The following is a 27,532-nucleotide window of genomic DNA, read 5'->3' as shown; positions in this document are numbered from 1 at the left end:
TTTGAATTTTTTCATTTAAATAATCTACGTAGAAACAAATTCAGGAATTGCAAAATACTCCACGGAGTGGATGCAGCTGCTCCCTTAACCTTGACTGTGTAAGTCGCTTCCGTTTTCCCCCCATTGTTACAAAAGAATGTGGCCTATCATGGGGCGCCTGGGGGGCTCTGGGTTAAGCTCCCGATTTTGGCCCAGGTCATGATCTCAGGGTCGTGGGGTGGAGCCCGGGTCAGGCCTCACACTGGGCGTGGAGCCTGCCTGCCTCTCCCTGCCTCTCTGCTACCCTATTCCCCCCCACACACACACACCGCCCTCCCTCCCTAAAAAAAAAAAAAGTGGCATATCAAGTATATGAAGAGAGCCTTCTCCCTAGACACAACATGGCATTTTGGGAAAAGTCACTAACACGAAAGAAGTTAGGTTTCTGTAGTTAATTTATTCCATTTCACAGACGTGAGTAAAGCCCATAACACAAGACCGTCTGTTCCTACAAGTTTCCAGATCAGCCCTTCATTCTGCGCAAATCTCTCATGCCAGGCCCTGCTCAGCACCGGCCATGAAGAGGGGGCTTTGGGGGAGTCTGGGGGAGGGAGGACGGACGTGAACCAGTGTATGGGGGACTTCGGTGACCGGGAGCTGTGGGGTGGGGGGCAGAGACGAGCAAGAGCCGGGTGTGCCTGCTGGGGGTGGGCCTGGATTTGATCCTAACACCTGGGGAAAGCCTGCAGGGTCAGAGAAAGGCAAGAACGGGGAGAGGAATTGTGGGAGCTTTAATTTTTATTTTTAAAGATTTTATTTTTTATTGGGGTGTGGGGGAAGAGGGAGAAGCAGGCTCCCTGCTGAGCAGGGAGCTCAATGTGGGGCTCGATTCCAGGACTGTGGGATCGTGAACTGAGCTGAAGGCAGACGCTTCCTTAATTGAGCCGCCCAGGTGCCCCGAAGAAGAATCAGCGCTTGGTAATTTGTACTCCGTTGTAGTAAAGATGCAGACGTGAGGTCGGAGGTTCATGGATTTGATTCCAGTGGTTGGAGACCCTAGTCTGGGGAGTGTGTGGTTGTGTTCCTCAGGTGTCTGGGGACATTGGGCACCAACCACCCACTATCTGGTTTTCCCAGATGTAAGGGCTCTGCATGCAGAAGAACACTCATGGAGCCCTGACCCAGAGCCTGGGCGTCCTGGGGGGCCTCGACCCCTTTCGGGAGCACCGGCTCACTCTTCAGGGGAAACGGCATGTGGTTCCGTTGCCTTCTTGTTTGGGCTGACTCAAAATACGACCAGAAGCTGGCCACCTCTCACCTGTGCACCCCTGCTGTTCTGATCCACATCGCCCTCACGGCTTCTCTGGGTTGTTGCGCCCTGCTGCCTCCATGATCCTTCCCCTTCTAGAGTCTGTTCTCACAGCAGCCAAAGTGATCCTGTGTGTTTTTTTTTGTTTGTTTGTTTGTTTTTTTTTTTTTTTTTAACGTTTATTTGTTTTATTTAGAGATTGAGGAAGTGTGAGCAGGAGAGGGAGAGACAATCCCCAAGCAGATTCCCCACTGAGTATGGTGCCCCAATGCAGAGCTCCATCTCAGGACCCTGAGATCACCAAAGTGATCCTAAAAAAAAAAAACCACATCACTGCTGTAAAAACTGAAGTCCTGGGGTGCCTGGGTGACTCAGCCAGTGAAGCGTCTGCCTTCGTCTCAGGTCATGATCTCAGGGTCCCGGGATCCAGTCCCTCGTCTTTGGGCTCCCTGCACAGCAGGGAGGGGCTGCTTCCCCCTCTCCCTCTCCCTCTGCTGCTCCCCCTGCTTGTGCTCTCATTGTTTCTGTGTGTGGCAAATAAATAAACAAGGTCTTTAAAAAAACACAAAAACCCAAAACTGAAGTCCTTACCATGGCCAACAAGGCCTAACGTGGTCTGGTCCCACCCGTACCCCAGCTGTCTTCCCTTCTCCACGACTCTGCCCTTGACCACGTCCAGGCAGAGACAGTCTCTCTGCCTAGATGTCTGCATAGGACTCTGTCTCTCCAGTTTCTTCCCCGGTGTAAGGGGGCTTATTATTCATGCTCAAGACGTAGTGAAGATTTCATTGTACAGAGAAGTCTGTTATATAGCAGTTCCGTGTGGCTGTGGGGTTTTTTTCATAGGGTTCCCTCATCTGCTTGCCAGCTCCTTCCGTGACTGTGAACCTCCTTCCCCAAAGATAGTCTTTACTATCAAAAGTCTTAAAAGGTATTAATTATTGGACTCGGACCTCATTAAAGACAGGAGTGAACTTGGATAACCCCTGGGGCTGGTCTAGCTGTAAGCTAGCGACTGCGTGAACCTCGGCCCTGGAGATTCTAGTTCTGTCTGGATGGGTCCCCAGAATCTGTCTTTCTGACAAGTGTGAAGCCGATTCTGAAGTGCAGCCAGGCTGGGAATTTCAGAAATAGACCATCAGGGCAGAAAACAGCAGAGTCAACTCCTGCCTTCGGGGACCTCGTGTTCCTGGGCCAACTTTTTTTTTTCCCCAAAGAAGTGGTTCTCAGCTCTTGGATCCGCGTGCAGAATCACCTGGAGAGCTTTTTAAAAATATCCTTGTGGGGCAGCCCAGGTGCCTTAGCGGTTTGGCGCCGCCTTCGGCCTGGGGCCTGGTCCTGGGGTCCCGGGATCAAGTCCCACATCGGGCTCCCTGCATGGAGCCTGCTTCTTCCTCTGCCTGTGTCTCTGCCTCTCTCTCTCTCTCTCTCTCTCTCTCTCTCTCTCTGTTTCTCATGAATAAATAAATAAAATCTTTAAAAAAAATATCCTTGTGCGGGCCCGTGACCAGGCGTTGCCATTGTCAGGGCTCCCCTGGCGATTCCCACGTGTGGCCTGGGTTGACCGGCGCTGCCCTGGAGCGTCGTCGCCGCACTGGAGGTGGGAGCCCCGTTCTCACCAGCCTTGGCCCCAAAGAGCCTGGGTTTCCGTGTGTGGTCTGCTCACACAGGACCAGCAGAGGGCACACACAGCAAAGGCATCGCTCCATCCCCTTCCTCGCGAGCTGGCGGCCCAGATCCCTGGGCACCTCCACCACCGCCGGGCTCCTGCAGCACATGGGCGGCCGAACCCTGGAGCCGTCCAAACTCCCCTGAATCGACACCAGCAAAGTCAACGAAACCCACCGGTCCCCGCCCCTGCGCACTCTAGTAGATGCCAGGCTATCTGTATTTTTTTTTTTAAGATTTTATTTATTTATTTATGAGAGACACACAGAGAGAGGCAGAGACACAGGCGGAGGGAGAAGCAGGCTCCATGCAGGGAGCCCGACGTGGGACTTGATCCCGGGACTCCAGGATCAGGCCCTGGGCCGAAGGCTGCACTGAACCGCCAAGCCACCCGGGCTGTCTGCGTATCTGTATTTTTATGATTCCCAGGTAATTCCAAGGCACCCCAACTTTTGAGAATCACTGAGATTTATTTACCCTCCTGAAAGCCACACAGCAGATGATAAATCAGCTTCTCAGGAGATGCAAGGGGTCCTTTGATTCAGGTGGTGGATATATTGGTGATTCCCCCACTTAGACGACAATTCCAAAATAGTGATCTAATAGAAATACCCAAATGGGGTGCCCGGGTGGCTCAGTCGGTTAAGCGTCTGCCTTCAGCTCAGGTCATGATCCCGGGGTCCTGGGATGGAGCCCCAGTTGGGCTCCCTGCTCAGCGGGGAGCCTGCTTCTCCCTCTCCTCTCTCCTCGTGCTCTCACTAGCTCGGTTGCTAAGTTGGTCTTAAAGAAGTACTTAAAAAAACCCCAAGCAGACCTATGAGGATGCTCACTGAATGTCTCTAATAGGAAAACAAACGAATAGCAATGACAAAAGTGGAAGTAAACTGAGTTTTTGTTAGTAGGCAGCACGGGTGAATAAGTGTTGGTGGAGCCATGGGATGGAATATTACACAGCCCTTAAAAAGGGTGAGGTCGAGGGGCGCCCTGGCGGCTCAGTCCGTTAAGTGTCCAACTCTTAGTTTCGGCTCAGGTCGTGATCTCCGGGTCATGGGATGGAGCCCCGAGATAGGCTGCGCTCAGCGGGGAGCCTGAGTGTCTCTCTCCTGCTGCCCCTCCCCACCACGTGCACATGCTCTCGCTAAAATAAATACGTCTAAAAAGAAAAGAATGGGGTTGAACTCTATCTGTTGATGCGGAAAGATAACCAAGCGTAGGGTAGTGATTAAGTGGACAAACAAGTCATAGAACAGTATAGTTTCGTGTGGTCTTATTTTTGTGTTTGTACAAACCCCGTAGATTCTAATTGGTTCACAGTGGTTACGGACGGGGGGGGGGGTGGTGGTGGATGGGTTGGAGGGAAGGCGTCCACGGTCAACTTTATAACCTAATACTGGTTTTACGTTTTCACGAGGAGCGTGTTGTCCATCTTAACAAATGAAGAAACATGCAGTGAAAGACAAGATCCCTTTCACGTCAACTTTCAGGGTGAAAAGTTTCTCTACCACGAATTCCCATCCTGGCCTCCGAAGCTGAGCTGACATCGGGAAGCATTCAGTTGTGGAGACTGGTGACAGTCATGTCTGTCCCTTCTAGAGTGGTTTTCCTGCCTGTCTGCTGAGACCCCCTGGACTCTGGGCGGCTCCGGGCCCTGGGCTGCAGGGCAGGGGGTGGACTGCACCATGCCACTGTCCGTATGGTGCTTGCTATGGACAGAAAGGTGTATAGGCCCTCGGAAAATTCATATGTTGAAACCATAACTCAAAAAATAAAAGGGGGGGGGATCCCTGGGTGGCTCAGCGGTTTAGTGCCACCTTTGTCCCAGGGCGTGATCCTGGAGTCTCAGGATTGAGTCCCGCATCGGGCTCCCTGTAGGGAGCCTGCTTCTCCCTCTGCCTGTGTCTCTCATGAATAAATAAATAAAATCTTTAAAAAATTAAAAAAAGAAACCATAACTCCCAGTGTGAGGGGGTTTGGAGGTGGGGCCTTAGGGAGGTGACTAGGGTCCCCATGATGGGCTTAGGGCCCTTACAGGGGCTCTCTGTCTCTGCCCCCCCCAGGAAGGCCATATGAGGACATAACGAGGAAGACGTCCTCACTGAGAACCTGACCATGGCCCTCCAGCCTCCGGAACCGTGAGAAATACATGTTCACTGTCTAAGCCGCCAGCCTCTGGGGTGGGGGGGGCCTTGGAGGGCAAGCTGGCCCACTGACCCTCGAACTGGCCCCGGGCAGTCAGGGGCTCCTCCCCGTCCCCTGGCCTTGGTGTGTGTGTTGGTGTCGCTTGACTTCTGTGTTTCTGGAGCCACCCGAGGACGCAGCCCTGACCCATCACCAGTGGCCACCACTAACCTGGTTACGGCCCTGCATCAGCTCTTCAGGTTCTGGTAGGCAGGTGTGGGTCGCATCCCTCCTGCGGCCACCCCAGTTGAGGCCCCCAGCTTGCTGCCCTGCCACCCCCTGCGGGGGTGCCTCCCTATTCGGTCTCTCCCTGCCCTCTGTGCGTGGGGGCCGGTGGCAGTGTGTGCCTGGGGAGCGCGCCAGGGGCTGGTAGGCCCTCAGTGTCGTCCTGTGGTAGCCACCTGAGCAGACCGACCCCCAGGCCGTGGCGAGGGGACATCGCACAGCTGGTGTCCTAGTGCCCTGGCTACAAAGATAAGACCTCCATGTCACGGGGCCTGGTACGCGCCACTCGGTGGCCGTGTTTACCGCACTCCCAGAGCTGACTTGGGGGGTTTGGCTGGGGGGTGCGGTCTGGGCTGAACTGCTAGGGGTGCGAGCTGTCCTTTCACTGCTGCTTTGTGACTTCAGGACTGGAGTCCCCAGATGGAAAGCAACAGGGTCCCTTTGAACCCCAGGCAGAGTCCAGCTTTTATGGCCTTGTTTTGATCCTGTGGCATTCAACTATAAAATCGGGCCCGATTCACCAGGCAGGGCCCCGGCCACGAGGCCGTGTTTGAACCAACTCTGGGGACAAAACATCCGTTTTGCTGATTAACAGCTGAGATCCACTCCGGGACTCCGTTGGGCCTGTATCCGCTTCGGGAAATAGATTTAATATCCATGAGCGGGACCTTTAGATGGTGACGGAAACATATCATTCTTCAGAGCCGTATGCGACACACTGTGTGTCCTGCCACCTGGTAACTGTGCCCGGTTAGAGGTTTCTCATGCCCTGGGTCCTTTGTCCGGGAAGCAGCGATGGCCACGGCCCCCCCCGAGGGTGCCTGGGAGGACCGCCTGACTTCTGGGGACACACTTAGAATCACGCTTGGTCCAGGGAAGCACTTGCTGAGTCCTAGTGTGCCTCACTAGCAGCGACCTCATTTGGCAGAAGAGGTTCAGAGGGGTGAAGTGACTTGCTGGGGGTCACCCAGCTAGAAAGCAGCCGAGTCAGGTCATTCCCCTGCAGCGCCCTCCCTCCCTGGCAAGGAAGCAGAACAGTAAGTAGAAAACAGAGTCTGCTTCTAACCTTGACGTTTTGACGCCTTCCACCACCCGCCTTAGGGAAGGGGTGCCTGGGGGGCTCAGGCGGTGAAGCGTCTGCCTTCGGCTCAGGTCATGGTACTGGGGTCCTGGGACCGAGCCCCGAGTCACGGGCTCCCTGCTCCTTGGGGAGCCCACTTCTCCCTCTCCCTCTGCCCCTCCTCCCCACTCGTGCTTGCTCCCTCTCTCTGTCAAATAAATAAATAAAATCTTTAAACAAAGAAGAAGAAGAAAAAGGAAGGTACATTAGGAGCTCACAGCAACACTGACCGGTTCAGGTTGACTTTCCAAGGCTGGTGGCCGGGCTGGCAGCTAGGCTGGCCGAGACGAAGGTCCTGGAGTGCGGGACAGTGCCTCTCCTCACCCGATCCCAAGGCGGCCACACACATTTGTTTAACTAATATACCATCCTTCATACATACATCTCTGTTTCAAATCCTGGCTTCCAAGCTGTGTGATTTGGGGCAGTTCCCCCAACCTCTCTGACCTTGTTTCCTCATCTTAGAAACAAGCATACAAGTACATAGCTCGTGCGTTTGTCATGAAAATTATAAAGCCCCCGCAGAATACTCTGGCACAGAGCAGATGCTCACCAAATGATAACTCCCGTTACTCTATGTGATTATTTGAAAAATATGTTTGATGGTAAATCTTGCCTTCCGAGATTATTCCTTTATAGACGTGCTGAGTGTCCGGGATGGGGGAGGAACCTGCAAAACCACATGATCCACACCATGCATTTTACAGGTGAGAAGAGTCAGAGCCACCCACAGTCACTGACGCAGCGCGGGGGTGACCGGTGAGGCAGGAGCCCATGACCCCGCTTCCAGGTCGGGCCGCCACGTCACCTTGACTGTCGTCGCTTCCTGACTGGCCTCCCTGTCACTTCACAGGAGTGCTCAGCGTGTTGGGTGACCCCCTGCTCCGAACCTGCAGCTCCTGCACCAGAGCGTGGGAACGCCAGGCCTCTAGGCAGGGCGCAGAAGGCCTTTGGGGCCGAGTCCTGCCCGTTTCTTCGGTCTGGTCTCTGGCTCTTGTGGTCTCTCTGTGATGACACCATTGAGTGCCCTGCCCTCACCCTGCCTTCGTGCCTCCGGTTAGCTTTGCTCTTGGTCTGCACTGCCTTCCATCCCTCCTCAGAGTCACTCACAGTTCCCGCTCGACCCTGGAGATGGAACTTCCACCCCGACCTGGGGCCTCTTCTTGGTGCCTCCACAGCATCCGGGGTCCGCCCGTACTCCGGTCCCTGTGGGGTGCTGTGACCTCTGTCCCGCCAGAGGATGAGCTGAGCCCAGGGACCACGCCTCGTCCACCCCTGGGCCCCTGTCACATGGTAAGTCCTCAACAAGCTCCTGTGAAATTTGTGGCCTCACGGTGCTTCCTGAGCCCGAGGCAGGCTTGTGCAGGCCGACGAATCCCCCAGGACATCCCTCAGAGGTCTGTAATAGGTACTGAATACGTACTTGCCAGACAATCACTTAAGGAAACTGTTTCCAACCCCAAAGAGGTCACATTCGTGCAGATGTTTCCGTTATAAATTTTTTTTTTAATTTAAGAATACCGATTAACACAGGAAACAGATTTAATTCACGGAATTGTGCGTATGGTCATCAGTTACATTGTGACATGTTAATTTCTTTATCATGTATTGGCACTGTCACCAGAATACTGTAAACAAGTTCACTTTGAATGCGTAAGTCGGCGGTACTCCCTAGCTGTGGTTCTCTACCATGAGCCGATGTGTGTGTGTGTGTGTGTGTGTGTGTGTGTGTGTGTGTAGAGATAGGTACAGATATACAGGTATATTAATGTTGTGCACAATTTTGCATGGTTACTGAGTGTCAGTAAAAATTATAAAAAAACACCCATTTATAATAAAAGTGAGGATGTGCTAAGACTTGCTATTACAGGACCTTGTTTTCTGGAAAAGTGACAAGACTTGCTAGAGATAGTTACTGAAGTCTATGGCACGGATGGAGATGGATTCCGTTCCCAGACCGTCGGCCACAGAAGCTCTCCGCGGGCCCGGCCCCAGGCGGCAAGCTGTCGGCTGGGCTCCCCGCCTCACCCACCTCTCCCCCTACAGGCTTGAGCCCGGCTGAGAGTTCCTTGCCTTGAAGTTCTTCCAGCTTGACCCCCACCCCCCAAGAGAGGATGCCTCGGGAACTCCTGTTATGCCCTGAGCCAACGAGAGTGTGTTGATAAATGGCTTAAAAAGTTTCACGAGAAGTAACTTCCCTTGGTAAGGAGTAAGTCTGGAAATGACTTTCCAGGTGAAACGATGTTATTCCTCTACGCTGGCCCCGTGGGAGAGAACAAAATATGTATAGCCCACTCCCTCCACCGAAGAGAGCGGAGTTTCTGGTTGCGGCCGGGCTTGCAAACCTGTCAGACTCTGGGAACCTTTAACCGAGCGTCTGCATCCAGCGCTAGGGTTCTCCAGAGAAAGCATACTTATGCCAATAAATGAATTATGGTTTGGTTTGCATCTGGCTTGTTTGTTGAATAAGGCCTTGGAATCTTGGGATATTGCCTGTGGGGTCTGGAACCCCAGTGAAAGGTGGGAGACCGTGGACTGATGTGTCTGTGAACGTGCTGTTCCTGTCTCTGCGACACTCCTCCGCCTCCTCCTTGCCTCGTCTGCTTGGAGAACTCTTGCTCATTCTACAAAAAAGCCTGCTCAAGTGCTACTGTCTCCCTGAAGCCTCCTGACCCTGACTGGCACTCCGTCTGATTTCCCTGTCTTCCCCCACGTCTGTTACAGCACTTGCTGCTCGGCTTTGATTGCTGGCTTAAGGGTCTGTCTTCCCCAGTGACACGGGAGTCCCTTGAGAGCAGGGACTATGCTGCGTTTCCCCTTGTACTCCTAGTACTTAGCCCTGGGCCCGGGGTGGAGCAGGGGCTTGACGAAAGTTCCATGAAGGAGTGAGAGTAAACGGATGGGTATACGAACGAGCGACACCGTGCACAGAGAGGGGGACAGCGCGCCCGGACAGCCTTGCCCAAGACCAGAGTTCTTCTTAACAGCGGCGGCTAGCGTGGACTGCGAGATGCACAGCGCACACAGCCCATGGCTCTGACCGTGCCTGTTAGACGTGCCGGTGCCTTTCATTCTCTACAGAAATAGGTCAATGACCGAGTCTGCTGGAGGGTGGAAGCAGAAAAGAAAGAGAGACAACAAGACAACCACCACCAGCTTGAGGTCTTTGGATGATTAGTTATTAGGAGAGCAAAGTACTGGACTGAAAACCTTGGTATGTCCACCCCCGAGGCGGCCGGCCACGCACCTGGAGATGGAGCGCTTCCTATCGGGCAGGGAGGGCAGCCAGGCTTCCCGAGTCCGCCCACCGAACACCAGTCCGTTGCTGTGGGACAACCAGATGCTCTTTTTAGGAGCGTCTGGGGTCACCTCGGTTTCAGGAATGTCTTGCCTCCACAAGAGGCCCCTTAGCCTCAGCACCAGTCCAACTAAGCACGTAGCCCTCATCTGCCTGGTAATCTACCTACCCTTTACGTCGGGCAGACCTCTCACGCGGGGTGGGTGGCAAGTACAAGGAGACCACCTTGGACCAACAGGCGATCTTTATTCTGCGCGGAGCTCTGGCGCCTGCACGCACAGTGCTTCCCTCGAGAAGAAATCTAGTTCAGAGGCGGATTCCCTGCGATGGAGGAGCTGCGCACAGCTTTGCCATCCTGCGGGGCTGCTCACAGGTGGAGCAGAGGTGGAGGAGAAGTTAGAGACAGTGCCCCCGGGCGTGGGGTCTACAAGTCAGACCCCAGATGCCCGGGGACGCAGGAGGAGGTGGCCCTGCTGCCCCAGGCCCTGGGCTTCCGCTCCGGGCAACTGGCTTGTGCTTCCGACCTTTTGGCTCCTGCGTGTCCCTGTGGATGCTCAGGCTGTGCCCCCCACCCCGAGGCCTGGGATGACCGGTCACAGAGGGGACAGTGTTTGGGGAACGGAGGGTGGTAAGAAGTGCCACCGATGGCACCTGGAGATGCTTCGAGGCAAAGCCCCACCCAGGACAGAATTCACAGTTTAGAGGATCCCCAGCTGCACGGAGCGGAGCGGCCCCATCGTAGGGAGGCCACAGGGCCCCTCCACACACTGCAAGCTCAAGCCTGCTGTCCTTGCTGTCCTGCCTGCGTGCCATCTGACCTGTCCTTCACTGAACCGTGCATGGGACCTGCTCAGGGCTCCAAGGCCGGGCAGGCAGGGGACAGCACATCTGTCTGCATAGGGTGAGGGGGGCCAGCATCCTCCATCACAGAATATGGCACTTGAGGGGGGACCGGAACCCACAGGTCCCAGCCCCCAGTCCCAGGAGCAGCTGTCATTCCCTTGCCTGGCTTCCAAAGAAACCGTGGGGGGGTCAAGGCCGGCAGATCCATGGCCACAGGACCCTCACGGCCCCTGCCTAAGACGACGTCCAGGGCTCACGCAAGAATTTCTGGGCTTAGACCAATGTGCATCATTGGCTCTGCAGGGAGGAAAATCAAAACCAGCCCCTCCCCCCCTCCCCCCCAAGCCACCACGAACATCCCCTCCCCACGAAGAACCCTTCAGTTTACGCATTCGCCTCTGATACTTTAAGTGAAGACATGAATTAGGCAAACTAATCAATTTGACAACAGTTGAGATCGGGGCTTTCTCATTGCGTAGTGGAAATGGCTTCTTTACTTGAAGTCTGCTAAGATGTCGCTGAAAATATTGAGGAACAGGTGTGCGTGGTGATCCCTGAAGACCAGAGTGGGGCGGAATCGAATGGATTTGTCCCCGCAGCCTCCCAACACCACGCCTGAAAGCAGAGGCAGGAGGGGGTCAGCGGGGGGGGGGGGCGCAGAGCCGCACTCCCTCCACCCGCCTGCCCAGCAGGCTCTCTTTCTCTCCCTCCCGCCTCCCACCTCACATGCCTGCACTGCTGCCCCGCTGCTGCTGCCCCCCCCCCCCCCCGCCCCCGAGCCAGAAGCAAACAGGGAAAGGACAGAAGGGCAGGCAGGCAGGGAGCAGGTGCGGGGGCCGGGCTGTCCCCAGGGGGGCCAGGTCTGCTGATTTGGGGTCCAGAGGCTTCCGCACTGACTGGCTGGGTGCCCTGGTCGAGGCCTCACAGCACCTGCAAAACCCACTTCCTCACTTTAAGAAGGAGGTGGGTTAGCCCTGCCCCTCGGGGATCCTGAGACACAAAGGGCCCGTCTGGGCCTGACCCACCTCGGGCCCTCTGCCCACACACTCCGACCCCACTGAGCCTCCCCCTCGGCTCCCCCCAGCCCAGGGAGGAGCCCAGCCTCTTGGACGGGCTCCACAGGCCACGGTGATGTGCACCTGGCAACCCCTCCTCACCCTCTGTTCTAGAGGCTTCCCGGTCTCCAGGGGCTCTGTTGGGCCTCAGACAACTGCACACGCTTCTGCCTCCTCCTCAAGGAAGCCTCTCCTGATTTCCTGGCTTTGAGCCCCCCCCCCCCCCCCGCCCCAATTCTCCATCCTACCCCGTCCTCCTTGCTGGGACCTGCAGCCGGTGGTTTAGGGATGCTGTCTCCCCCATCCCCGCCTGCTAGGCCAGAAGCTCCTTGAAGGAAGGGCCCTGATGGTCTAGTTCACTCCCGTCTCAGTTCTCTCCCGTGTTGCTGCAACTCACCGGCTCCGAGAATAGCTACGGAGTGAGTGTGTAAGGACATCCCGGCGGCCTCTTTCCCTTCTTTTGAGAAAGAGCACCCGGACTGTTTTCAGCCCCAGGCACCCCCTGCTGGCCCGTGCCCCAAGGCGCCCCGAGCAGCGCTGTCACCAGGTGACCTGGGACCCCGGTGAAGCTCGGCTCCCGGTCCTGTTCGCTTACCTTTGTTTCTGGCCATTAGAATGAGTTTATTCCGAATGGTTTCATCGGGCGTGTCGAAGGAGCAGAAGGTGCCTCGTCCTCTCACTCTGCTGATGAACTGGGGGTACCGGGCCTGCAATGGGGGGAAAAGGTGATGTCAAAGCCTGTCACCTGTGCGGTGCTGCCCTGGGTCTGGCAGGACGGTGGTGGGGTTATGGGCTCTGGCTGGGGACACCTCCAGTCCCGAGTCCCAAATCTGCTCTGCCTCTTTCTCCTGATGCACCCTTGGGCCAGTCACGCAAGTGGCCCGTGCCTCAGTTTCCTCTTCTGTAAGCTGAAGCTTCTGTCATCTCCCAATGGGCCATGGTGGGAATTCAGCGACACAAGATCTCTGTGTCAAGCGCCGGGCCTGGCCCCTGGCAGGGGCTCAGAGGACGTTAGCCATCTTTATCTGTGCTTCCTCTAGAGAAGCTATGGTTCTGGCAGGAGAGGAAGCTCATCCTCACTCCAGGCTCTGAGACGGGGTGCTGGCTTGAATGGTGCTCCCTCCCCGAGGTCATGCCCACCTGGAACCTGTGAATGTGGCCCTACTTTGAAGTAGAGTCTTTGCTGATGGAATTAGGTTGGGGGGAGGCCACACTGGATGGGAGTGGCCCTAACACTAAGGACTGGTGTCCTTATAGGAGGGAGGTCTGGATGGAGACACGGGCATGCAGAGGCTGGACTGGGTTCCCACAGGCGGAGGCTGCCGAGGATGGCTGGCAACCTCCAGAAGCCGGGCAGGGCGTGGGATGGGTTCTTCCTCTGAGCCTCCAGAATCAGTGCCTATGCTGCTACCTCGGCTTCGGATTCTGGTCTCCAGAACGGCAAGAGAATGAATTCCTATTTTAAAGCACCCAGCTTGTGGTCATTTGCCCAGCAGCCTGAGGAAGTTAGCTTCCCAGTTACGTCCACTGGGTGTGGGAGATCTTGCTCCTTCTCAACTCCAGCGTCCCTGCGAAGGCATGACCCAAACTAATCTCAGGGCAGGGGTGCCTGGTGGCTCAGTCGGGGAAGCATCTGACTCTTGATTTGGGCTCAGGTCCTCATCTTGGGGTTGTGGGATCGATTCTCTCTCTGCCCCCCTAAAATAAATAAATCTTAAAAAACAAAAACAAAAACCTCAGGACAGTGAGGGCAGAGCCAAGGGGCAAGTGTCATCTCATTGCAGTCCCTCGGTGGAGAGTGGAGATGATGCCACTTTCTGGTGGTGGTAAGGGCCCATGTGTGTGCCAGGCGCTGTGCTAGGCACTTACAATCAGGGTCTTGAATCCTTGATCTACCAGCAGAGGAGGGCCTCTTTGGTCTCTGGGGAACTGAGGTTTGGCAGTCACTCCAGCACTTTCTCTGCTCGTTTGGGCACCTGCCTATTGGCTGGGAGGTAGCGCTTCAAATATATTCCCCCCTCCTCTATTTTTAAAGGTTTCAACTATTTATTTGAGAGAGAGAGAGAGAGAGAGAGAATGAAAGAGTAAGCGAGCACAAGCAAGGGGAAGGACAGAGGCAGAGGGAGAAGCAGGCTCCCCGCTGAGCAGGGAGCCCGACCCGGGGCTCCATCCCAGGACCCTGGGATCATGACCTGAGCTGAAGGCAGACACTTCATGGACCGAGCCACCCACAAGTCCCATATTCTTGCTGTCTCTGGGGACATGGTCTCATCTACACACACACGCACACGTGTGCTGAGTGTCTGCTGACCTGATTAATCAGTGCAGGACGTGGAGCTCCCTCCCAACCCCTCCTCATGGCAGGGCCTCAACTATTGTTCCATATCCACAGGCATCCTTTTGTTTCACCCATTTGTCTGGCTCATCATTTTGGGGTGTTCTGTAACTCCTTCTTGCCTAAAGCTTTGTAGGGTCCTGACAGGGCCCTCTCCCCTTCCATCCCTTTAGATGAGCCTCTGGGGCCCCCCAAAGTGAGCGGCCAGTGTTGGCTCCGGGAGGTTTCCACAGAACCCTCATCTGGGGAGGCAGGGAGGAGGGAGGGAGGAAGGAAGGGCACAACTCTTGCAAAGGCTTTTCCTAGACCCACCTCTACCCAACTCCAGTTAAAATGCAAATCCAGCCCAGGAGGAGAGAAAGAAAAAGAAATTCTACACAGAGCCCACCCACTGCACCTGCTGGAGGGTCTCAGCTGTTCCAAGAGCCACACTTTACCAGTTCAGAGTCCGCAGTCAGGCGGGACTGGGGTTAAAGCCTGGCCTCCTTGCTGCTCACCTCCCCAGGCCTCCCATTTCTCACCCAGAAAATGAGCATCATTATGTTTTCCTAAGTTCAAATTGTTCTGAGCTAGGAGTGCCTGAAAAAAAAAATGCGGGATGACCTAGTTAAATCTGAATTTCAGATCAACAACTTATAATTTAGTATAAGTATGTCCCAAATGGTACACGGGATATACTCACTCTAAAAAGAAATTAGTTGCTATTTTCCAAATTTAACTGGTGGTGTTGTATTATGATTTGTTAAATCTGGTATCCCTACCTTGGGATGTTGTGGGGGGAGGGTGTCTGGAGCTCCTGCCACTGCCCAGTGTCTGGAGCCAAGTCCTGTGCCTGCCCCCTGGGCCTCAGACTACTGGAATTTAAATTTAATGGGGGTGGGCTGGCTTTCTTCTCCTCCTTCTAAAGGAGGAGAAGTCCACCTATTCTGAGGATTACATGAGATAAGGCTCTTAACACAATGCTTGGAGCTTAGCAAGTTCTCAATTAATGGAAATAACCATTATCATTAGGTCCTTGATCACATCAGAGAAGTAAACACCGGCAGAGACATGACTTTTTTTTAAAGTAGGCTCGGTGCCCAGCGTGTCCAGCTCACGACCCTGAGATCAAGACCTGAGCTGAGGGCAGCCCCGGTGGCTCAGAGGTTTAGCGCCGCCTACGGCTCAGGGCGTGGTGCTGGAGACCCGGGATCGAGTCCCACGTCGGGCTCCCTGCATGGAGCCTGCTTCTCCCTCTGCCTCTCTCTCTCTTTCTCCTCTCTGTGTATTCTCAGCAATAAATAAATAAAATCTTAAAAAAAAAACAAAAACAAAAAACAACAACCTGAGCTGAAATCAAGGGTCAGATGCTTAACCACCTGAGCCACCCAGGCACCTACAGAACTCGGCCTTTGAAGTCCACCAGAATCAGCTTCCAAGCCCATGGGTGTCACAGGGAAGCTGTGTCACTCTGGACAAGCTACTAGCCCCTCCACGCCTCAGTTTCCTCTTCTGTAAAATTGGGATAGTAATGGTGGCTCCACTCACTGTATTGGTACTGGACTTAACTCCACGGGCGTACGAGAGCCCCTGTTCCAGTCTGGGCATGCAGCGGGCACTCAATAAATGGAAGCTGTTACCACCACCAACTGACCCCCCCCTCACCACCACCACCACCACGGCCATAACCCCTTGGTGGTTCCGCTCAGATCCCGGCAGAAGGGCTCTCTGACCGGTGCGCTGGAGAGTCATCTCTCCTCCAGCTCCTGGGCTGGACTGGGCCCCCGACGGCCCCTGCCCTGTCTGGGAGAGTCACATGTGCGTGTGTGCACGTGCCTGTGCATGCGTGTGTTGGGTGGGGGCGGGTGGCAGGCAGGGAGCATGAAGTAACAAGGACAAGCGAGTGTAACCGGGAGCTGTGCTGTCCCGTGCGGCGGCCACACATGGCCTGAAATGTGCCAAGTCCAAGGGGAGCTGTGCCAGGGTGTCAGGGTGAAGGACGGGCTGGATGGCGAAGTCTTGGTACACGGAAGGCAACGCGAAATGCCCCCTTCGGTATTTTCTGTGCTGACGGCAGGCTCAAGTCAGGGTGTAATGGGTCAGGAAACTCTGTCATTACTAACTTTGCCTCCTTCCCTTTTACTGTTTGGTTACTAGAACGTTTAAAATGGCTTCTGGGGCTTCCCACGTCTCCTGTTGACGGTGCCGCTGCGGGGTGGCGTGTAAGAGGAGGGCAGTCGCGACGAGGGACCAGGCGACACGCTGCGGGGAATGTGAGTGGGGCGACGGATGCCTGCACTTGGTGTCAAAGGGAACCAGGAACTGGGAGTGGGGGAGGGATGGAGCCCCTAGGAACGGGAGATGGTGGCGGGGGTGGGGGGAGCCGCGGCCGGGGTCGGGGGTACCTGCAGGTCCAGCAGCCCCGTCAGCAGGGCCTTCCCGGCATGGGCTGCGTTATTCAGCAGGTCCTCCCGCTTGATGATGTTGATGACCTCGGCCAGCAGCAGGTTCTTGGACGGGTCCCCCAGCCAGGTGTTAAAGATCCGGTAGGGCTGGAACGGGGCGTCGGAGGGGCTCACACACAGGCAGACCCTGGAGGGCCCCCTGCTTCCCTCAGACACACCCGTCCCTCCTTTAGGAGAGAAACGAGCCTGGCGAGCATCGACCAAGCTCAGGGAGGGCAACACACGGCATCTCCCTGGGTTCTTTCCTACAGCTAGGGGCTGCTTCTGGGGAGGCCAAGCTGGCCCACGCCCCGGGCAGTCCCTCGGTCCTGGGGAAGCCGCGACAGTTGGCCCGTAACTACGGTGACCTCACTTTATACAAAGGAGCCAAGTCTGAGAAGGTACGGGATTTGTCCCAGAAAATATGGTGGTGGAGTCAGGAGAGGCTCGATGGCCACTCACCATGACCGCCCATTTATTCCTCTATGAAGTACGCAGGTGTTAGGGGAGACACCGAAAACACACTTGCAGCCTCCCTTGCAGACAGGAGTGGCCGTGTGACCAGATCTCAGTCAAAGTGTTAGAAACAGAAATATTGTGGGATTTCTGGGAAGGCTGCTTTCTAAAGACAAGACGGGGGCCACTTTGTCCTTCCCTCTTTTTTTCTTCCTTCTGCTTGGAATTGGTATGTGATGGCTGGAGCTCCAGCAGTAATTTTGGATCATGAGGCAACCTTGAGGGTGGAAGTCACAGGCAGGAATGGTAGAGGAAAGGGTCCTGGGTCCCTGATAACTGTGTGCCTGTACGTATGAGCATCCCCGTGGATACCCGGCAGTACAGTGCAGTGGTTTAGAGCGTGGGCTCCATGTTTGAATCCTGGCTTTGTCACTTCACAGGCTATGTGACCTTGGACAACTTACTTAACCTCTCTGTACCTGATTCCTCATTAGTAAAGTAGGAGAGAAAAATAACACCTACTTGCTTAGATTGCTGGGAGAATTAAAAGTACTGGGCCGGCCACAGAGCACGTGCTCAGTTCACGGCAGCAGCTACCAACACTATGGTATGGGCACATGGGAAGCAGGGGACTGACGGTGGCTGCGAGGAAGTCGCCCTGCACAGAGCTGGGTGAGCATAACCACTGGCTAATTACATGGGTCAGGAGTGGTGTGACCCGGCCAGGGTCCCCTCTGCTCCTGGTTTGGAGGAAGAGCCAGGGGTGGTGAGCCAGGGGAGGGCAGGCGGCTACTCACGGCGTTGGGCCTGAACTCCTCCTTGTGGAAGAAGCCCCCGGTCATCATCTTCTTGCTGAAGGTCATCACATCCGCCGGGTCAGCCAAGCCCCAGTGCTCATGAGCCCAGAACTTGCCGGTGCAGCCGCCTCCTGTCTGGACCTCATCCACCAAGAAGGCACAGCCGTGCTGGTCAGGACGGGAGACAAGGGGCACATCAGCACCCACCACCGAGGACCAGCCCCGGACCAGCCTGGGACCCCGCGTCCACCCAGAGGCACGCTGCCTTCTGGCCTGTGGACCAAGCCCCCGCTCCTGGGCCTGCAGAGCAGCTCTGCCGCAGCGGGGTCTGAACCTGTCCTCAGACTGCTGAGCTGGGATAGGACCGTCACTTTAGGACGTCCTGAACGGAAGCGTGGCGGCGCTGCATTGGGCTTCAGGCCGCGCAGGGTCTTCTTCCTCCAGCAGAGCAGCTGACGCCTGCCTCCCAGGCTCCAGCTGGCCTGTGGCCAGTTCTGCTCACCACCCCGACTACTACTTGCTGAGAATCTGTGTTTAGAGCAACTCATCTTACTGGTTAGATGTGCCAGTTGCACATGTAAACACGTGGTATTAACCTAGAGTCTGCTCATTTGGTGTCTGTTGAGTGGACCACACTGGGCTGCAAGAGGAGATGGGTCTGGAGAGAGACAAGGAGGAGGCCGAGGCCTTCTCTTGATGGGGAACATCCCTGACTAGCTGGCAGGGTGGAGGCTGAGCCTGCAGTGAGGTTTTATGGAGAAACTCCCTCCCTTCCTGCCTCCAATACCGTGAGGCCACCGGGCAGCCTCTGACCTTCTGGACATGGGCAAGGATCCCAGGGCTAACCCTTTGCTCTGGAAAACCCACTGCAGAGGGCCCATGGCCCCGACAGGCCCTGTGCCCTGTGCACTGACCTTCCTGGAGATGTCTCTCAGCTTCCGGAAGAAGTCGTCGGACGCGTGGTTGTCTCCGCCCTCAGACTGGATGGGCTCCACGATGATCCCGGCCACCGTCTTCTTCTTTTTCCGATATTTCACGATCAGATCCTCCACCTGTGTTCCCAGGGGACAAGTAACAACAGTTGGCGGGAGCCCCAGAGCAGCATCTGTGGGTGGGCAGGTGGGTTCCACCCCCTGCCCCCGAAGCGATGCTAAACGTGTGTTCATCGCATCCATTCAGAGCCGCTCGTGTGGGTGGGAATGTGCCCGACTTGGGCCTGGTGCTAGCACCTGGTGGAGAAACTCAGGGCGCTGGTCACGGGGGGGTGGGGGGGGGTGGGGCTGAATGAGACCACTCAGCACAGGGTCGGGTGTAAAGAAGGGGTCGCTGCTGCTGCCGCCGCTGTTGCTACAGGGTCATTAGTGTGAGACCATTACTGGTAAGAGAGTCTCTTCTGTGCAGATTCTCGGATACGTATTTGTTTTAAAACCTGTGATTTCTAGAAAAACTGCAATGATGTGTAGTTAAATATTTCTATTGGACAGGGCTGAGTGGCCTCCATTGTCTTGTCTCTTTTATTTGCCACAAGTACCCAGCACCCAGCACCTTGCTTCCCACCCAGGACGTGTTAATTATTAACTGAAAAGGATGACAAGTCTAAGAGGCTGACCAGCCTCAAATCAGCCTCTTTTGAGCTCAAATTCCAAACCTGAAGAGTTTCCAGCTTCTTTTCCCCAGTGAAGACTCTGTCCAGTGCCTAACATGGAACCCCAGTATGTGGAACAGATTAAAGGATGGCTGCTGGTTGCGACGCTGCCCGTCCCCAGGCCCTGGCCTGCCCCTGCTGCAACCCCAAAGCAGCCCCAGCACTTGGGAGAAGGCTGGAAAGCGGTGGGCTCCAGGGTCCCTGGCATCCACTTTTTCTATGGGCTGCGCCACAGCCTCATAAAGTCTGTCTTTTTCTGGAGTCACGAAGCCTGCCCCCAAAGAAGCTTAAACGATAAGGTATCAGTACCCGAAACAGGGAGATGGATGCCAGGAGGCAAAATCAAGGTGTCTCATTACTTTTCCTGATGTGGAACGTTTGGGACACAAGGTGTCTGTCTCCGCGTCCCCCCCAGAGACTGCCACGAGGGTCCCAGGTGAACTCTGTGCTCCTCCTCCCCGGGGGTAAGGAGACGGGGCGGGAGAATGTGCACGGTCCCGGGTTACCTCTTCCAGGCAGCGGGCTTCTTCTTGCTGGTTCTCTTTCACAAACTCTTCCAGAGGGTATTTCAGCCGTGGGAACGGAGCGATGGGCCAGTCGAAGGAAGGGATGTCGATCTTATGAATAGCTTTGGAGTGTGTGGTCGCTAAGCATCCTGGGCCAGCAAAACAGAAGGTGGTTGGCTTGGGGACGTAGGAGGAACAGTCTTTGAAAAGGAGATGACAGGCAGTGCAGGCCACGTCTTCCAACACCCAGGGAGGCCTGCTGCCTGCAGTTCCGGTGACACCCCGAAGCTAAAGCAGAACCCGTGGGCCCGTGTGTGCGTGTGCATGTGTGCGTGTGTGCATGTGCATGTGTTCTACTTTCTGAATCATCACAGATGAAGCCCAGGCTTTGGAGGCACGGAGCCAGGGTTTAAGTCCTGGCTCTGCCACTGGATGGCCTTGGGATGTTCCTTCTTTTCGGCGTCTTGGTTTCCACGTCTGTGAAGTGGGAATGACAATCCCCAACCCCCGCTCTGCAGAAACGGCGTGGAGTCAGTGAGACACCGCTGAGCTACCCAGGCATCCCGTGTCAGTGAGACACTACGTGAAAACTGTCAGGGTGGGAGCTACGGCAAGCGTCACTACGGTTGCTGCTGTCACTCATACCCTAACTGCCACCGGGGGATCACGCCGGGTCCTCCTTACCCATGGTCCTCCCGTGGAACGCGCCCATGAAGGAGAGGATGCTGTACTCGGGGCAGCCGGGGGCCTAGGACCAAGAAACGGTGGTTGTCAGTCGCTGCTGTAGGGATGGGGGCTGTACTGTTGGCCCTGCACACCTAGCGGAACACACGTGCATTGGAAGAACCGCGCTCCCTTCTCAGGACCAGGTTACAGACTGAGCCCGCAGGTCTGGCATCCAGCCCATAGGCGTTTTGTTTTGCCCATGAAGTCAAGTAAAAAATTCTTTAATCGAGAGATTTAATATAAGTATCTAAACTTCTGGCTTCTCACACGCTCTGCATCATCTGGGCCCCTTCTCCTCCCGTGGCGAGAGCAGGTGGCTGAGCACAAAGGCTGGGCGAGCAAGCTGCCCCGGGCCCAATGCTGCCTTAAGCCCCGACATCCCCTGCTGGGCTATGGGGGCTTTGGAGTTTTGAACTCCTCGTGCCAGCAGACTGCTCTGGCTTCCACTGTTCCAGGGGGGCCGGGTGCCTCCTGGGACACGGGGCTGGACCAGGCATCTCACCAGAAGTGCTCCAGGCCCTTGGAAGGGGTCTGCGGGGCTGTGGCCTCCTCCTACAGCGGCTGCCCTGGGCTCGGGAGGGACGCAGGAACTCCCTGCCGATGGCACAGCAGCCTTGTTTCCCAACCCCTTAACCTGGCCAGACCCGTTTCCAGTGGCTTCAGGCCGACTCTGGGCTGCAGAAGTAACCCCGGGACCCAGGGTTGCTGGGAGGCGCACACAGTGTTTTCTCAGGCTGGCTCATCTCCAGGTCCCTGAGACCTCCAGGAAAGCACCCCCTGCCTCCACACAAACTCTGGAATACCCTCCTGTCATTTTCCTTGTTTGCCCCGATGCAGCCACTAAATGTGAGCAACGGGATCTAAAAACGTTGATGGAACAAGATGCCCGTGGGTGTCGGATGAGACTGAGGGTCGGCACAATCCACTGCTTTCAAAGATGGCCAGAAGGAAAAAGAAAACGCTTAAGTTTGTGCAGGTTTGTATGAACACAGAGAAAGGGGTAGATTAGGAAAAAAAAAAAATTAAGGAAGCATGCAAAGAAACCAAAAACAACCTTACCACCCAGAGGCAGCTCACTGTAAACGTATTAGCAGGATTTCTTCTGGTAATCTCTCGTGTACTTATTTACGTGGTTGACAGCACAGTGTCTGTGCGATTTACCTCCACTGTTTTCACTGAATTACAGCACGTATGTCTCCAGGCCAAGAGAAACCCTTTGTGACTATTTTTGCTGTGGGTATGTGCAGGGGGTCACTGAGTATAGTGGCTCTTGATTTTTTTTTTTTTTTTTTTCAGCAGACACTTCTGTCTAAATCACTGAATGAGGGAGGACAGGCCTGGTCTGGTTGAAGCTGGCTGGGGAGCTTGGCATCCACCCACCCTGTTCTCCCTGTACCCCCACCGCCAGCCCCCGCCTCCGACACCAGCTTCTTTGGCGCCTCTTTGGACCGCTGGGGTTCCATTTGGAACCCCTACACTCTGTCCCCCATCCCCCGTAACTGGATATACAAGTGGTTCCCAATCTTTCCCGGTTATCACGACTATAAGCGCCAATGGGGAGAATGCCCCTGTACGTGCCTCTGTGCTGACATTTTGGATGATTCTAGAAAGTATATTAAAGGCTCCTCAGTCAAATTCAGGCAGCTGTCCTGGGAAACTGATGAGTGCTGGCCAGGAAGGGCCCCACTCAGCCCTGATGCCAGGGGGATGAACCAGGGAGTGGGAATGCTTGGGGATCCCTCGGTAGGGACACAATGTCTGTGCGCCTCCCAGACATCTGTGTGGAAGCCTTCACCCTCACTGTGATGGTGTCTGGAGGAGGGGCCTTTGGGAGGTGGTCAGGGTTGGGGGGGTCCTGGGGGTGGCATCAGAGCGCCTGCACATGAGGCACCTGGGCACATGAGGACACGGTGAGAAGGCACCGTCTATGAGCCATGCAGAGAGCCTGTCCCAGGGAACTGAACTGAGCTGCCCCTAGGACTCCAGCCTCCTGAACTGGGAGAAAATACATCTCTGTTGTGGAAGCTGTCCAGCCTGAGCTCCCCGAGAGCCCGGGGTCCATCAGCCAGCACCAGCTGGAGGGGCTGTGGCAGCTGTCCCATGGCCTGGGCAGAAGGGCCCGCCGTGCTTACCTGGTTGATCATGCACGTCTCCAGCTCCTCTTTGGAGAAACCTGTTTGACCCCTTTCCTTGTTCTGACAAAACACAACAGACGAAATCTCAGACTCCCTGGGGGGAGAGGGGCTTCCACTTTGTATGCAAACCCACGTTCAGTTTGGATCCCTAGCGAGTGCTTTCTCGGGGCTGATCCTATACACTGCCTGGTGCACCTATGCACCAAAGCACGAGAGGGTTCATTGTGCTCGCAGCAGAGTAAGTAGAGGAACACACAGGTGCATTATTCTTCCATTGGAACAACTAAGAGCTGCTGAGGTGTGTTATGCCAAGGAAACTAGTGTAATTACACTGGGTAACTCAGCTCCTTACACCACCCACCATGGGATGTTTGGGAAGCCCCATCCAGGCAGTGGCCCTCTCTGGGTTTTAACCATGGTCACTGCTGTTCCGTACTCCGGCCGGGTAGGATGCACAGCTGGACAAGGGGCGAGTGTGTGGCTGGGGGTGGGGAGCCCGTGTGTATGTGTGTGTGTGCGTGCACATGCTCATGCCCCAAACCTCACCCGGTACCATATGAAGATCGTCTTAAAGGCATTTTCATTGGAGCAGGAGCCGCAGGACATGGTGATGAGCTGGGACATCCCTTTGGGAGCCACCTGCAGGGAAAGACAGTTGTGGGCTGGCTCTGTTTTGACTTCCACCTGGCCCTTGCTGGTGCTGAACTTCTGCAGAGGTGCACGCTGGACGCTGGAGGCTGTGGGGAGCTGGGAGGGATCCAGGAAGGTTCCCGAGAGCAGGACTAGGAGAGCGGACTTGGGCTCTTCCAGGGGGGTGGTGAGAAGCCCAGGAAGGCCCTGAGGCTGGAGGGCAAGGAGGACAAAACCACAAAGAGCAGCCCAGACTGTCCTGCCTGGCACCACAGCCATCCCCTGAAACACCCACATTTTACGGTGGGAAGTTGAGGTTCAGAATGACCTTAATTGTTGCAACCACGAAAACCGAAATGTTGGGAAGGGTTGAATAACACGCAAAGCTCCGATCAAGCAATAGATATCAATCCCCCCGGTTCCTTTTTCCTGCGCACAAGGAATCCCTTCTTCTCTTCAAGAGGAAAATTAAAAATGCCCTTCATGAAAGAACCAGCACAAGAGCAAGACTAACACCCCCATCCTCAAAGGAGTGGGTCTGGATCCTCTCCTCCCCCTGCGGGCACCCCCTCCCAGAGACCGGAAGGGCCTCCCTGTGGGTCCCAGCAGGTTGTCCTCCCACCCGCCCTACCCCTGAACTCACCGAGAGCAAGGACTCCCGCAGCTTCTCCACGAAGTTCTCAGGAGGAAGGATGCCCAGGGCAGGTCTGTTGATGAATGTGCTCTGCAAAAAGGCAGGAGACCCACAGTGACTTCTCAGCCCTGACCTGGCTCCCTGCCGGCCAGAGACCAACCGAGCTATTCACAGCGGGTGTGTTCAGGTGGGCGGACGGTGTTCGCTAGGTGCTGGCAGCAGCTGGCTTCCCTGCACCGTCAGAGAAATCTGCTAGGATCGCTCCACGTGTAAGAAGTACCGTGATATTTCCTGGTTGCGGTATTGCACTATAGTTCCGGAAGATGCTACCACTGGGGGAAGCAAAAGTTGCAAAAGTACTATTTTTGCAACTTCCTGTGAATTATGATTAAGTCACAATTTTATGATCATAATTTTGTAATTCTAATTTTATACACTGTAATTATGATCTAAAAAATCCACCCATCCTAATGGCTCAAAAACAAAGAGTGGACACTAACACGTGCTGGCGACGGTGCAGAGCACCCACGACCCTCGTTCACAGCTGGTGGGAACAAACTGGGAAGCGGCGTGGCGGTTTCTTACAATGTGGAACACGTGCCCTTGCACACGCACGCACGCGTGCACACACACACGCCCCGTCACTCGCCAATTCCACTCCTAGGCATTTACCTAAGTGAAATGAAAGGACGTGATCATCCGTGAATGTTTATGGTGGGTTTTATTTTTATTTGCCCCAAACTGGAAATGACCCGCACGTCCCCGCATTGAGGAAGGATAAGGGAATGGGTATCTGCACACCACAGAATATCCCTCAACAATAGAAGGAACCATCTATTACACATGTGGGGGAACACAGGGGCAGCTCAGTCATGATGCTGAAAGAGCCTGGAGTCAGAGAGGCACATGCCCCACTGTCCCCTTCTTAGGATATTCTGGAAAAGGCAAGACTAGCAAGAGACAGCAGCGCATGGTTGCCAGGGGCTGGCCCGGGTTGGGGGAATGTCTGGGTGCTGAACTGTGCTGTGTCTGGATTTTTAAAAATTGTGGTTAAAAAAACAACAGGTGACATAAAACGTACCCGCGTAACCATTTCTAAGGGTACAGTCCAGCAGTGTTAGGTATGTTGTCACGCACCCATCCATGCATCTGCAGAACTTTCTCATCTTACAAAACTAGGACTCTGTCCCCATTAACCACCGACTCCCCATCCCTCCTCCCCCCAGTCCCGCAACCACCACCGATGTTTCTGTCGCTAGGACTCTGACGACGACTCTAGGTCCCTCGTCTAAGTGGACTCACACACTGGCTTTAGTGACTGGCTGCTTTCACTGAGCATCATGTCCTCGGAGTTCATCTGTGGTGCAGAGTGACTCAGGATTGGTGAGGCTGAATAATATCCCGTCGTATGGGGAGACCACACTGTTCTATCCATTGATGGACACTCGGGGTGCGTCCAGGCCTGGCATCTGGCACGGTGCTATGAATGTGGGTGCATGAAGGTGCCTGGATTTGGGCAGCGACTACACGACTGTGTGTTTGTGAAACCCACAGAGCTACAGAGCACAAAGGATGGGTTTTACTACATGTAAATTATACTTTGATCAAAAAAAAAAAAAAAAGGGGTGGGGGAAAGGCATTAAGAGGCAGTGTTGGTCCTGGAATTTCCACACCGAGCCGGGCTTAGGAGAGCCATCTGATCACGATGCAGGCTGCAGCTCTTCAGAAGTGGGATGGGAGGAGCATGAAAGAACCAGTGTTAGAAAAATTACCTGACTCCCTATATATGTTGGTGTTTTATTCTAATTTTGATAGATGTGGGTCCAGAGGAGTATTTCCCTCTGCAAGGGAGTTGACAGTGCAAATCTGATTCCAAATGGGCACTCGCTTCTGATAATTCGAAAACGAGGGGGCCTGGTGGCCTCGGAGGTGAACCTGCCTGGCCCTAGTGTTGGTCAGCTCTGCCCTGTGACTTTGAAGCAGGATTGCAGGCCGAGGGAGCCAGCGCCTCCAAATTTCAAAAGAAAAGGGAAATGTAGATTTCAATGGGAAGTCACCCCACTATAAAATGCTGGCCAGAATTCTCTTAAAACAACCTCTGACCAAGGGACAGTCCCACACTCAGGTAGCTGCATTCTTGAAGAAAACCAGCCTCTCCCTGCCTGATGGCTTCAAAACACAGGCGTGGCCACTAGCTGCCCAGACAATGACAAGTTGGAGGCACATGCCGGGCCAAGGGCCCCAAGCCTCCCTACAGGCTTGTGGGGCTGCAGAGACGTGCTTTAAAGTGAGGATAAAGGAGAACATTTAATTCTGGAAAGATGCAGACCCCGTGGGGTGAGTCTGTGGGCTCAGATGGAATAAGGCCAGAGGCCCCCTCCCCTGGAGATCCTGAGTGCCCCAGGCTGGGGTCGGGAAGGGTCCAGGGAGGCTCTGCACAATGCGTAAACAGCGAGGTTCCCAGGAGTGGATCTGGGTTTTAAAAAGGGATTGTGCTGAATGCATCCTGGACTGGATCCCGGGAGCAGGAAATGGACACTATTGGGGAAAGTGGGGAAATCTGAACGAGGTCTGCACTACACAACGTGCTAATTTCTTAGTTTCGACAAGGTGCTGTGGGGAGAGAGGTGTCGGCACCGGCGAACTGGGTGAAAGGGAGGTGGGCACCGTCCCCACCTTGTCTGGGCACCTGAAGCTAGTCTATGGTCGCATCACCTCGTTAAATGCACAGGTAATGACCCGGCCTGGGGGCTGCTCAGGTTCCTCTCTTTCAGACGTAACCAGTGCAGTCATCTTAGGGCAAATCCAGGTAGCGCTCGCTGGACAGGGAGGCCTCAGATGCGCCCTCCTGGTGGCTCTGGAATTGGGCTCGGATGGCTAGAAATCGGGGCGGATTCATACTCTTATTTTTTTCTGCTTTGTCACCACCTGGGTGAGTCTAGGGTAAGTGGCTGGGGACGTTAACCCTCCTCACTGTAGAGCTGGGAAGACCAAGGACCAGAGAGGTCAAGCAACCCGCCCCAGGTCACACAGCAGGTTGGAGCAGAATCAAGACTCCGAGCAGGCTCGCTGACTTCAGAGCCACTCCTTTGCCAGACACGGCGGGCAGCCTCTGCCTGAGAACGTTAATGCAGGATATGAGTCGGCCCAGTGCAACCCAGAGAGACCTTGGCTGGCCTGGAGCGGCCTGGAGCGGCCTGGAGGGGGATCTCCTTTTGCTCCAGCTGTTAGTGGGGCTCCAAGGAAACCAAGCGCATCGTGAGGTCAGGGTCAAGGCGAGCTGCTGTCACAGGCAGTGGGGGGAGGGGCTCACGGAGGGGAGGGCCGTGCTGGCTGGTAGCCTGACTGCCTTTCTGGGGCCAGGGAAGATGTGGGGGTGGTGTTCTTGTTCAACAAAGCATGACATTAAGAACAGAGGGTATCTGGGACATTGGGTAGCAGAATCAAATGAGGACAGGTTTCTAGAACCCTTGCTGTCAGGCTCAGCAGTCCTAAAGCACAGTGTGAAGAGAATGGGTTTTGGTTTAAGAGGCTGTGCAACCTGGGGCATAGGGTGACCTCTCTGGTCTT

The 27,532-nt window shown here is 55.1% G+C and overlaps 1 protein-coding gene and 1 long non-coding RNA gene across 5 annotated transcripts in view; one reads left to right on the top strand and one right to left on the bottom strand.

Annotated features, from left to right (window-relative positions):
* Window positions 1–4,314: 4,314 nt before the first annotated feature.
* On the top strand, window positions 4,315–8,927 carry LOC140638421 (uncharacterized). 2 transcript variants are annotated; one of them, XR_012035463.1, is made up of 4 exons: window positions 4,315–4,673; window positions 5,014–5,088; window positions 7,187–7,772; window positions 8,526–8,927. It is a non-coding gene; the product is annotated as an uncharacterized lncRNA (long non-coding RNA). The 2 variants fall into 2 exon arrangements; XR_012035462.1 differs by having other exon boundaries at window positions 5,014–7,772.
* A 2,084-nt stretch (window positions 8,928–11,011) lies between these two features.
* The window catches only part of ABAT (4-aminobutyrate aminotransferase), an 82,480-nt gene continuing 65,959 nt past the window's right edge, over window positions 11,012–27,532 (bottom strand). For all 3 annotated transcript variants that reach the window (XM_072835739.1, XM_072835740.1, XM_072835741.1), the window contains exons 7-16: window positions 23,972–24,052; window positions 23,245–23,337; window positions 22,696–22,758; window positions 20,522–20,585; window positions 19,838–19,986; window positions 18,601–18,738; window positions 17,687–17,854; window positions 16,395–16,541; window positions 12,271–12,382; window positions 11,012–11,235 (exon numbers count right to left, since the gene is read on the bottom strand). In XM_072835739.1, the coding sequence (XP_072691840.1) occupies window positions 11,114–11,235; window positions 12,271–12,382; window positions 16,395–16,541; window positions 17,687–17,854; window positions 18,601–18,738; window positions 19,838–19,986; window positions 20,522–20,585; window positions 22,696–22,758; window positions 23,245–23,337; window positions 23,972–24,052 (1,137 nt within the window). In that variant the 3' untranslated portion in view covers window positions 11,012–11,113. The remainder of the gene's footprint in view (window positions 11,236–12,270; window positions 12,383–16,394; window positions 16,542–17,686; window positions 17,855–18,600; window positions 18,739–19,837; window positions 19,987–20,521; window positions 20,586–22,695; window positions 22,759–23,244; window positions 23,338–23,971; window positions 24,053–27,532) is intronic.

This window comes from Canis lupus, chromosome 8, assembly GCF_048164855.1.
Source record: "Canis lupus baileyi chromosome 8, mCanLup2.hap1, whole genome shotgun sequence".
Classification (NCBI taxonomy): Eukaryota; Metazoa; Chordata; class Mammalia; order Carnivora; family Canidae; genus Canis; species Canis lupus.
The sequence above is the reverse complement of the archived record's forward strand: the minus strand, read 5'-3'. Positions and strand labels throughout refer to the sequence as shown.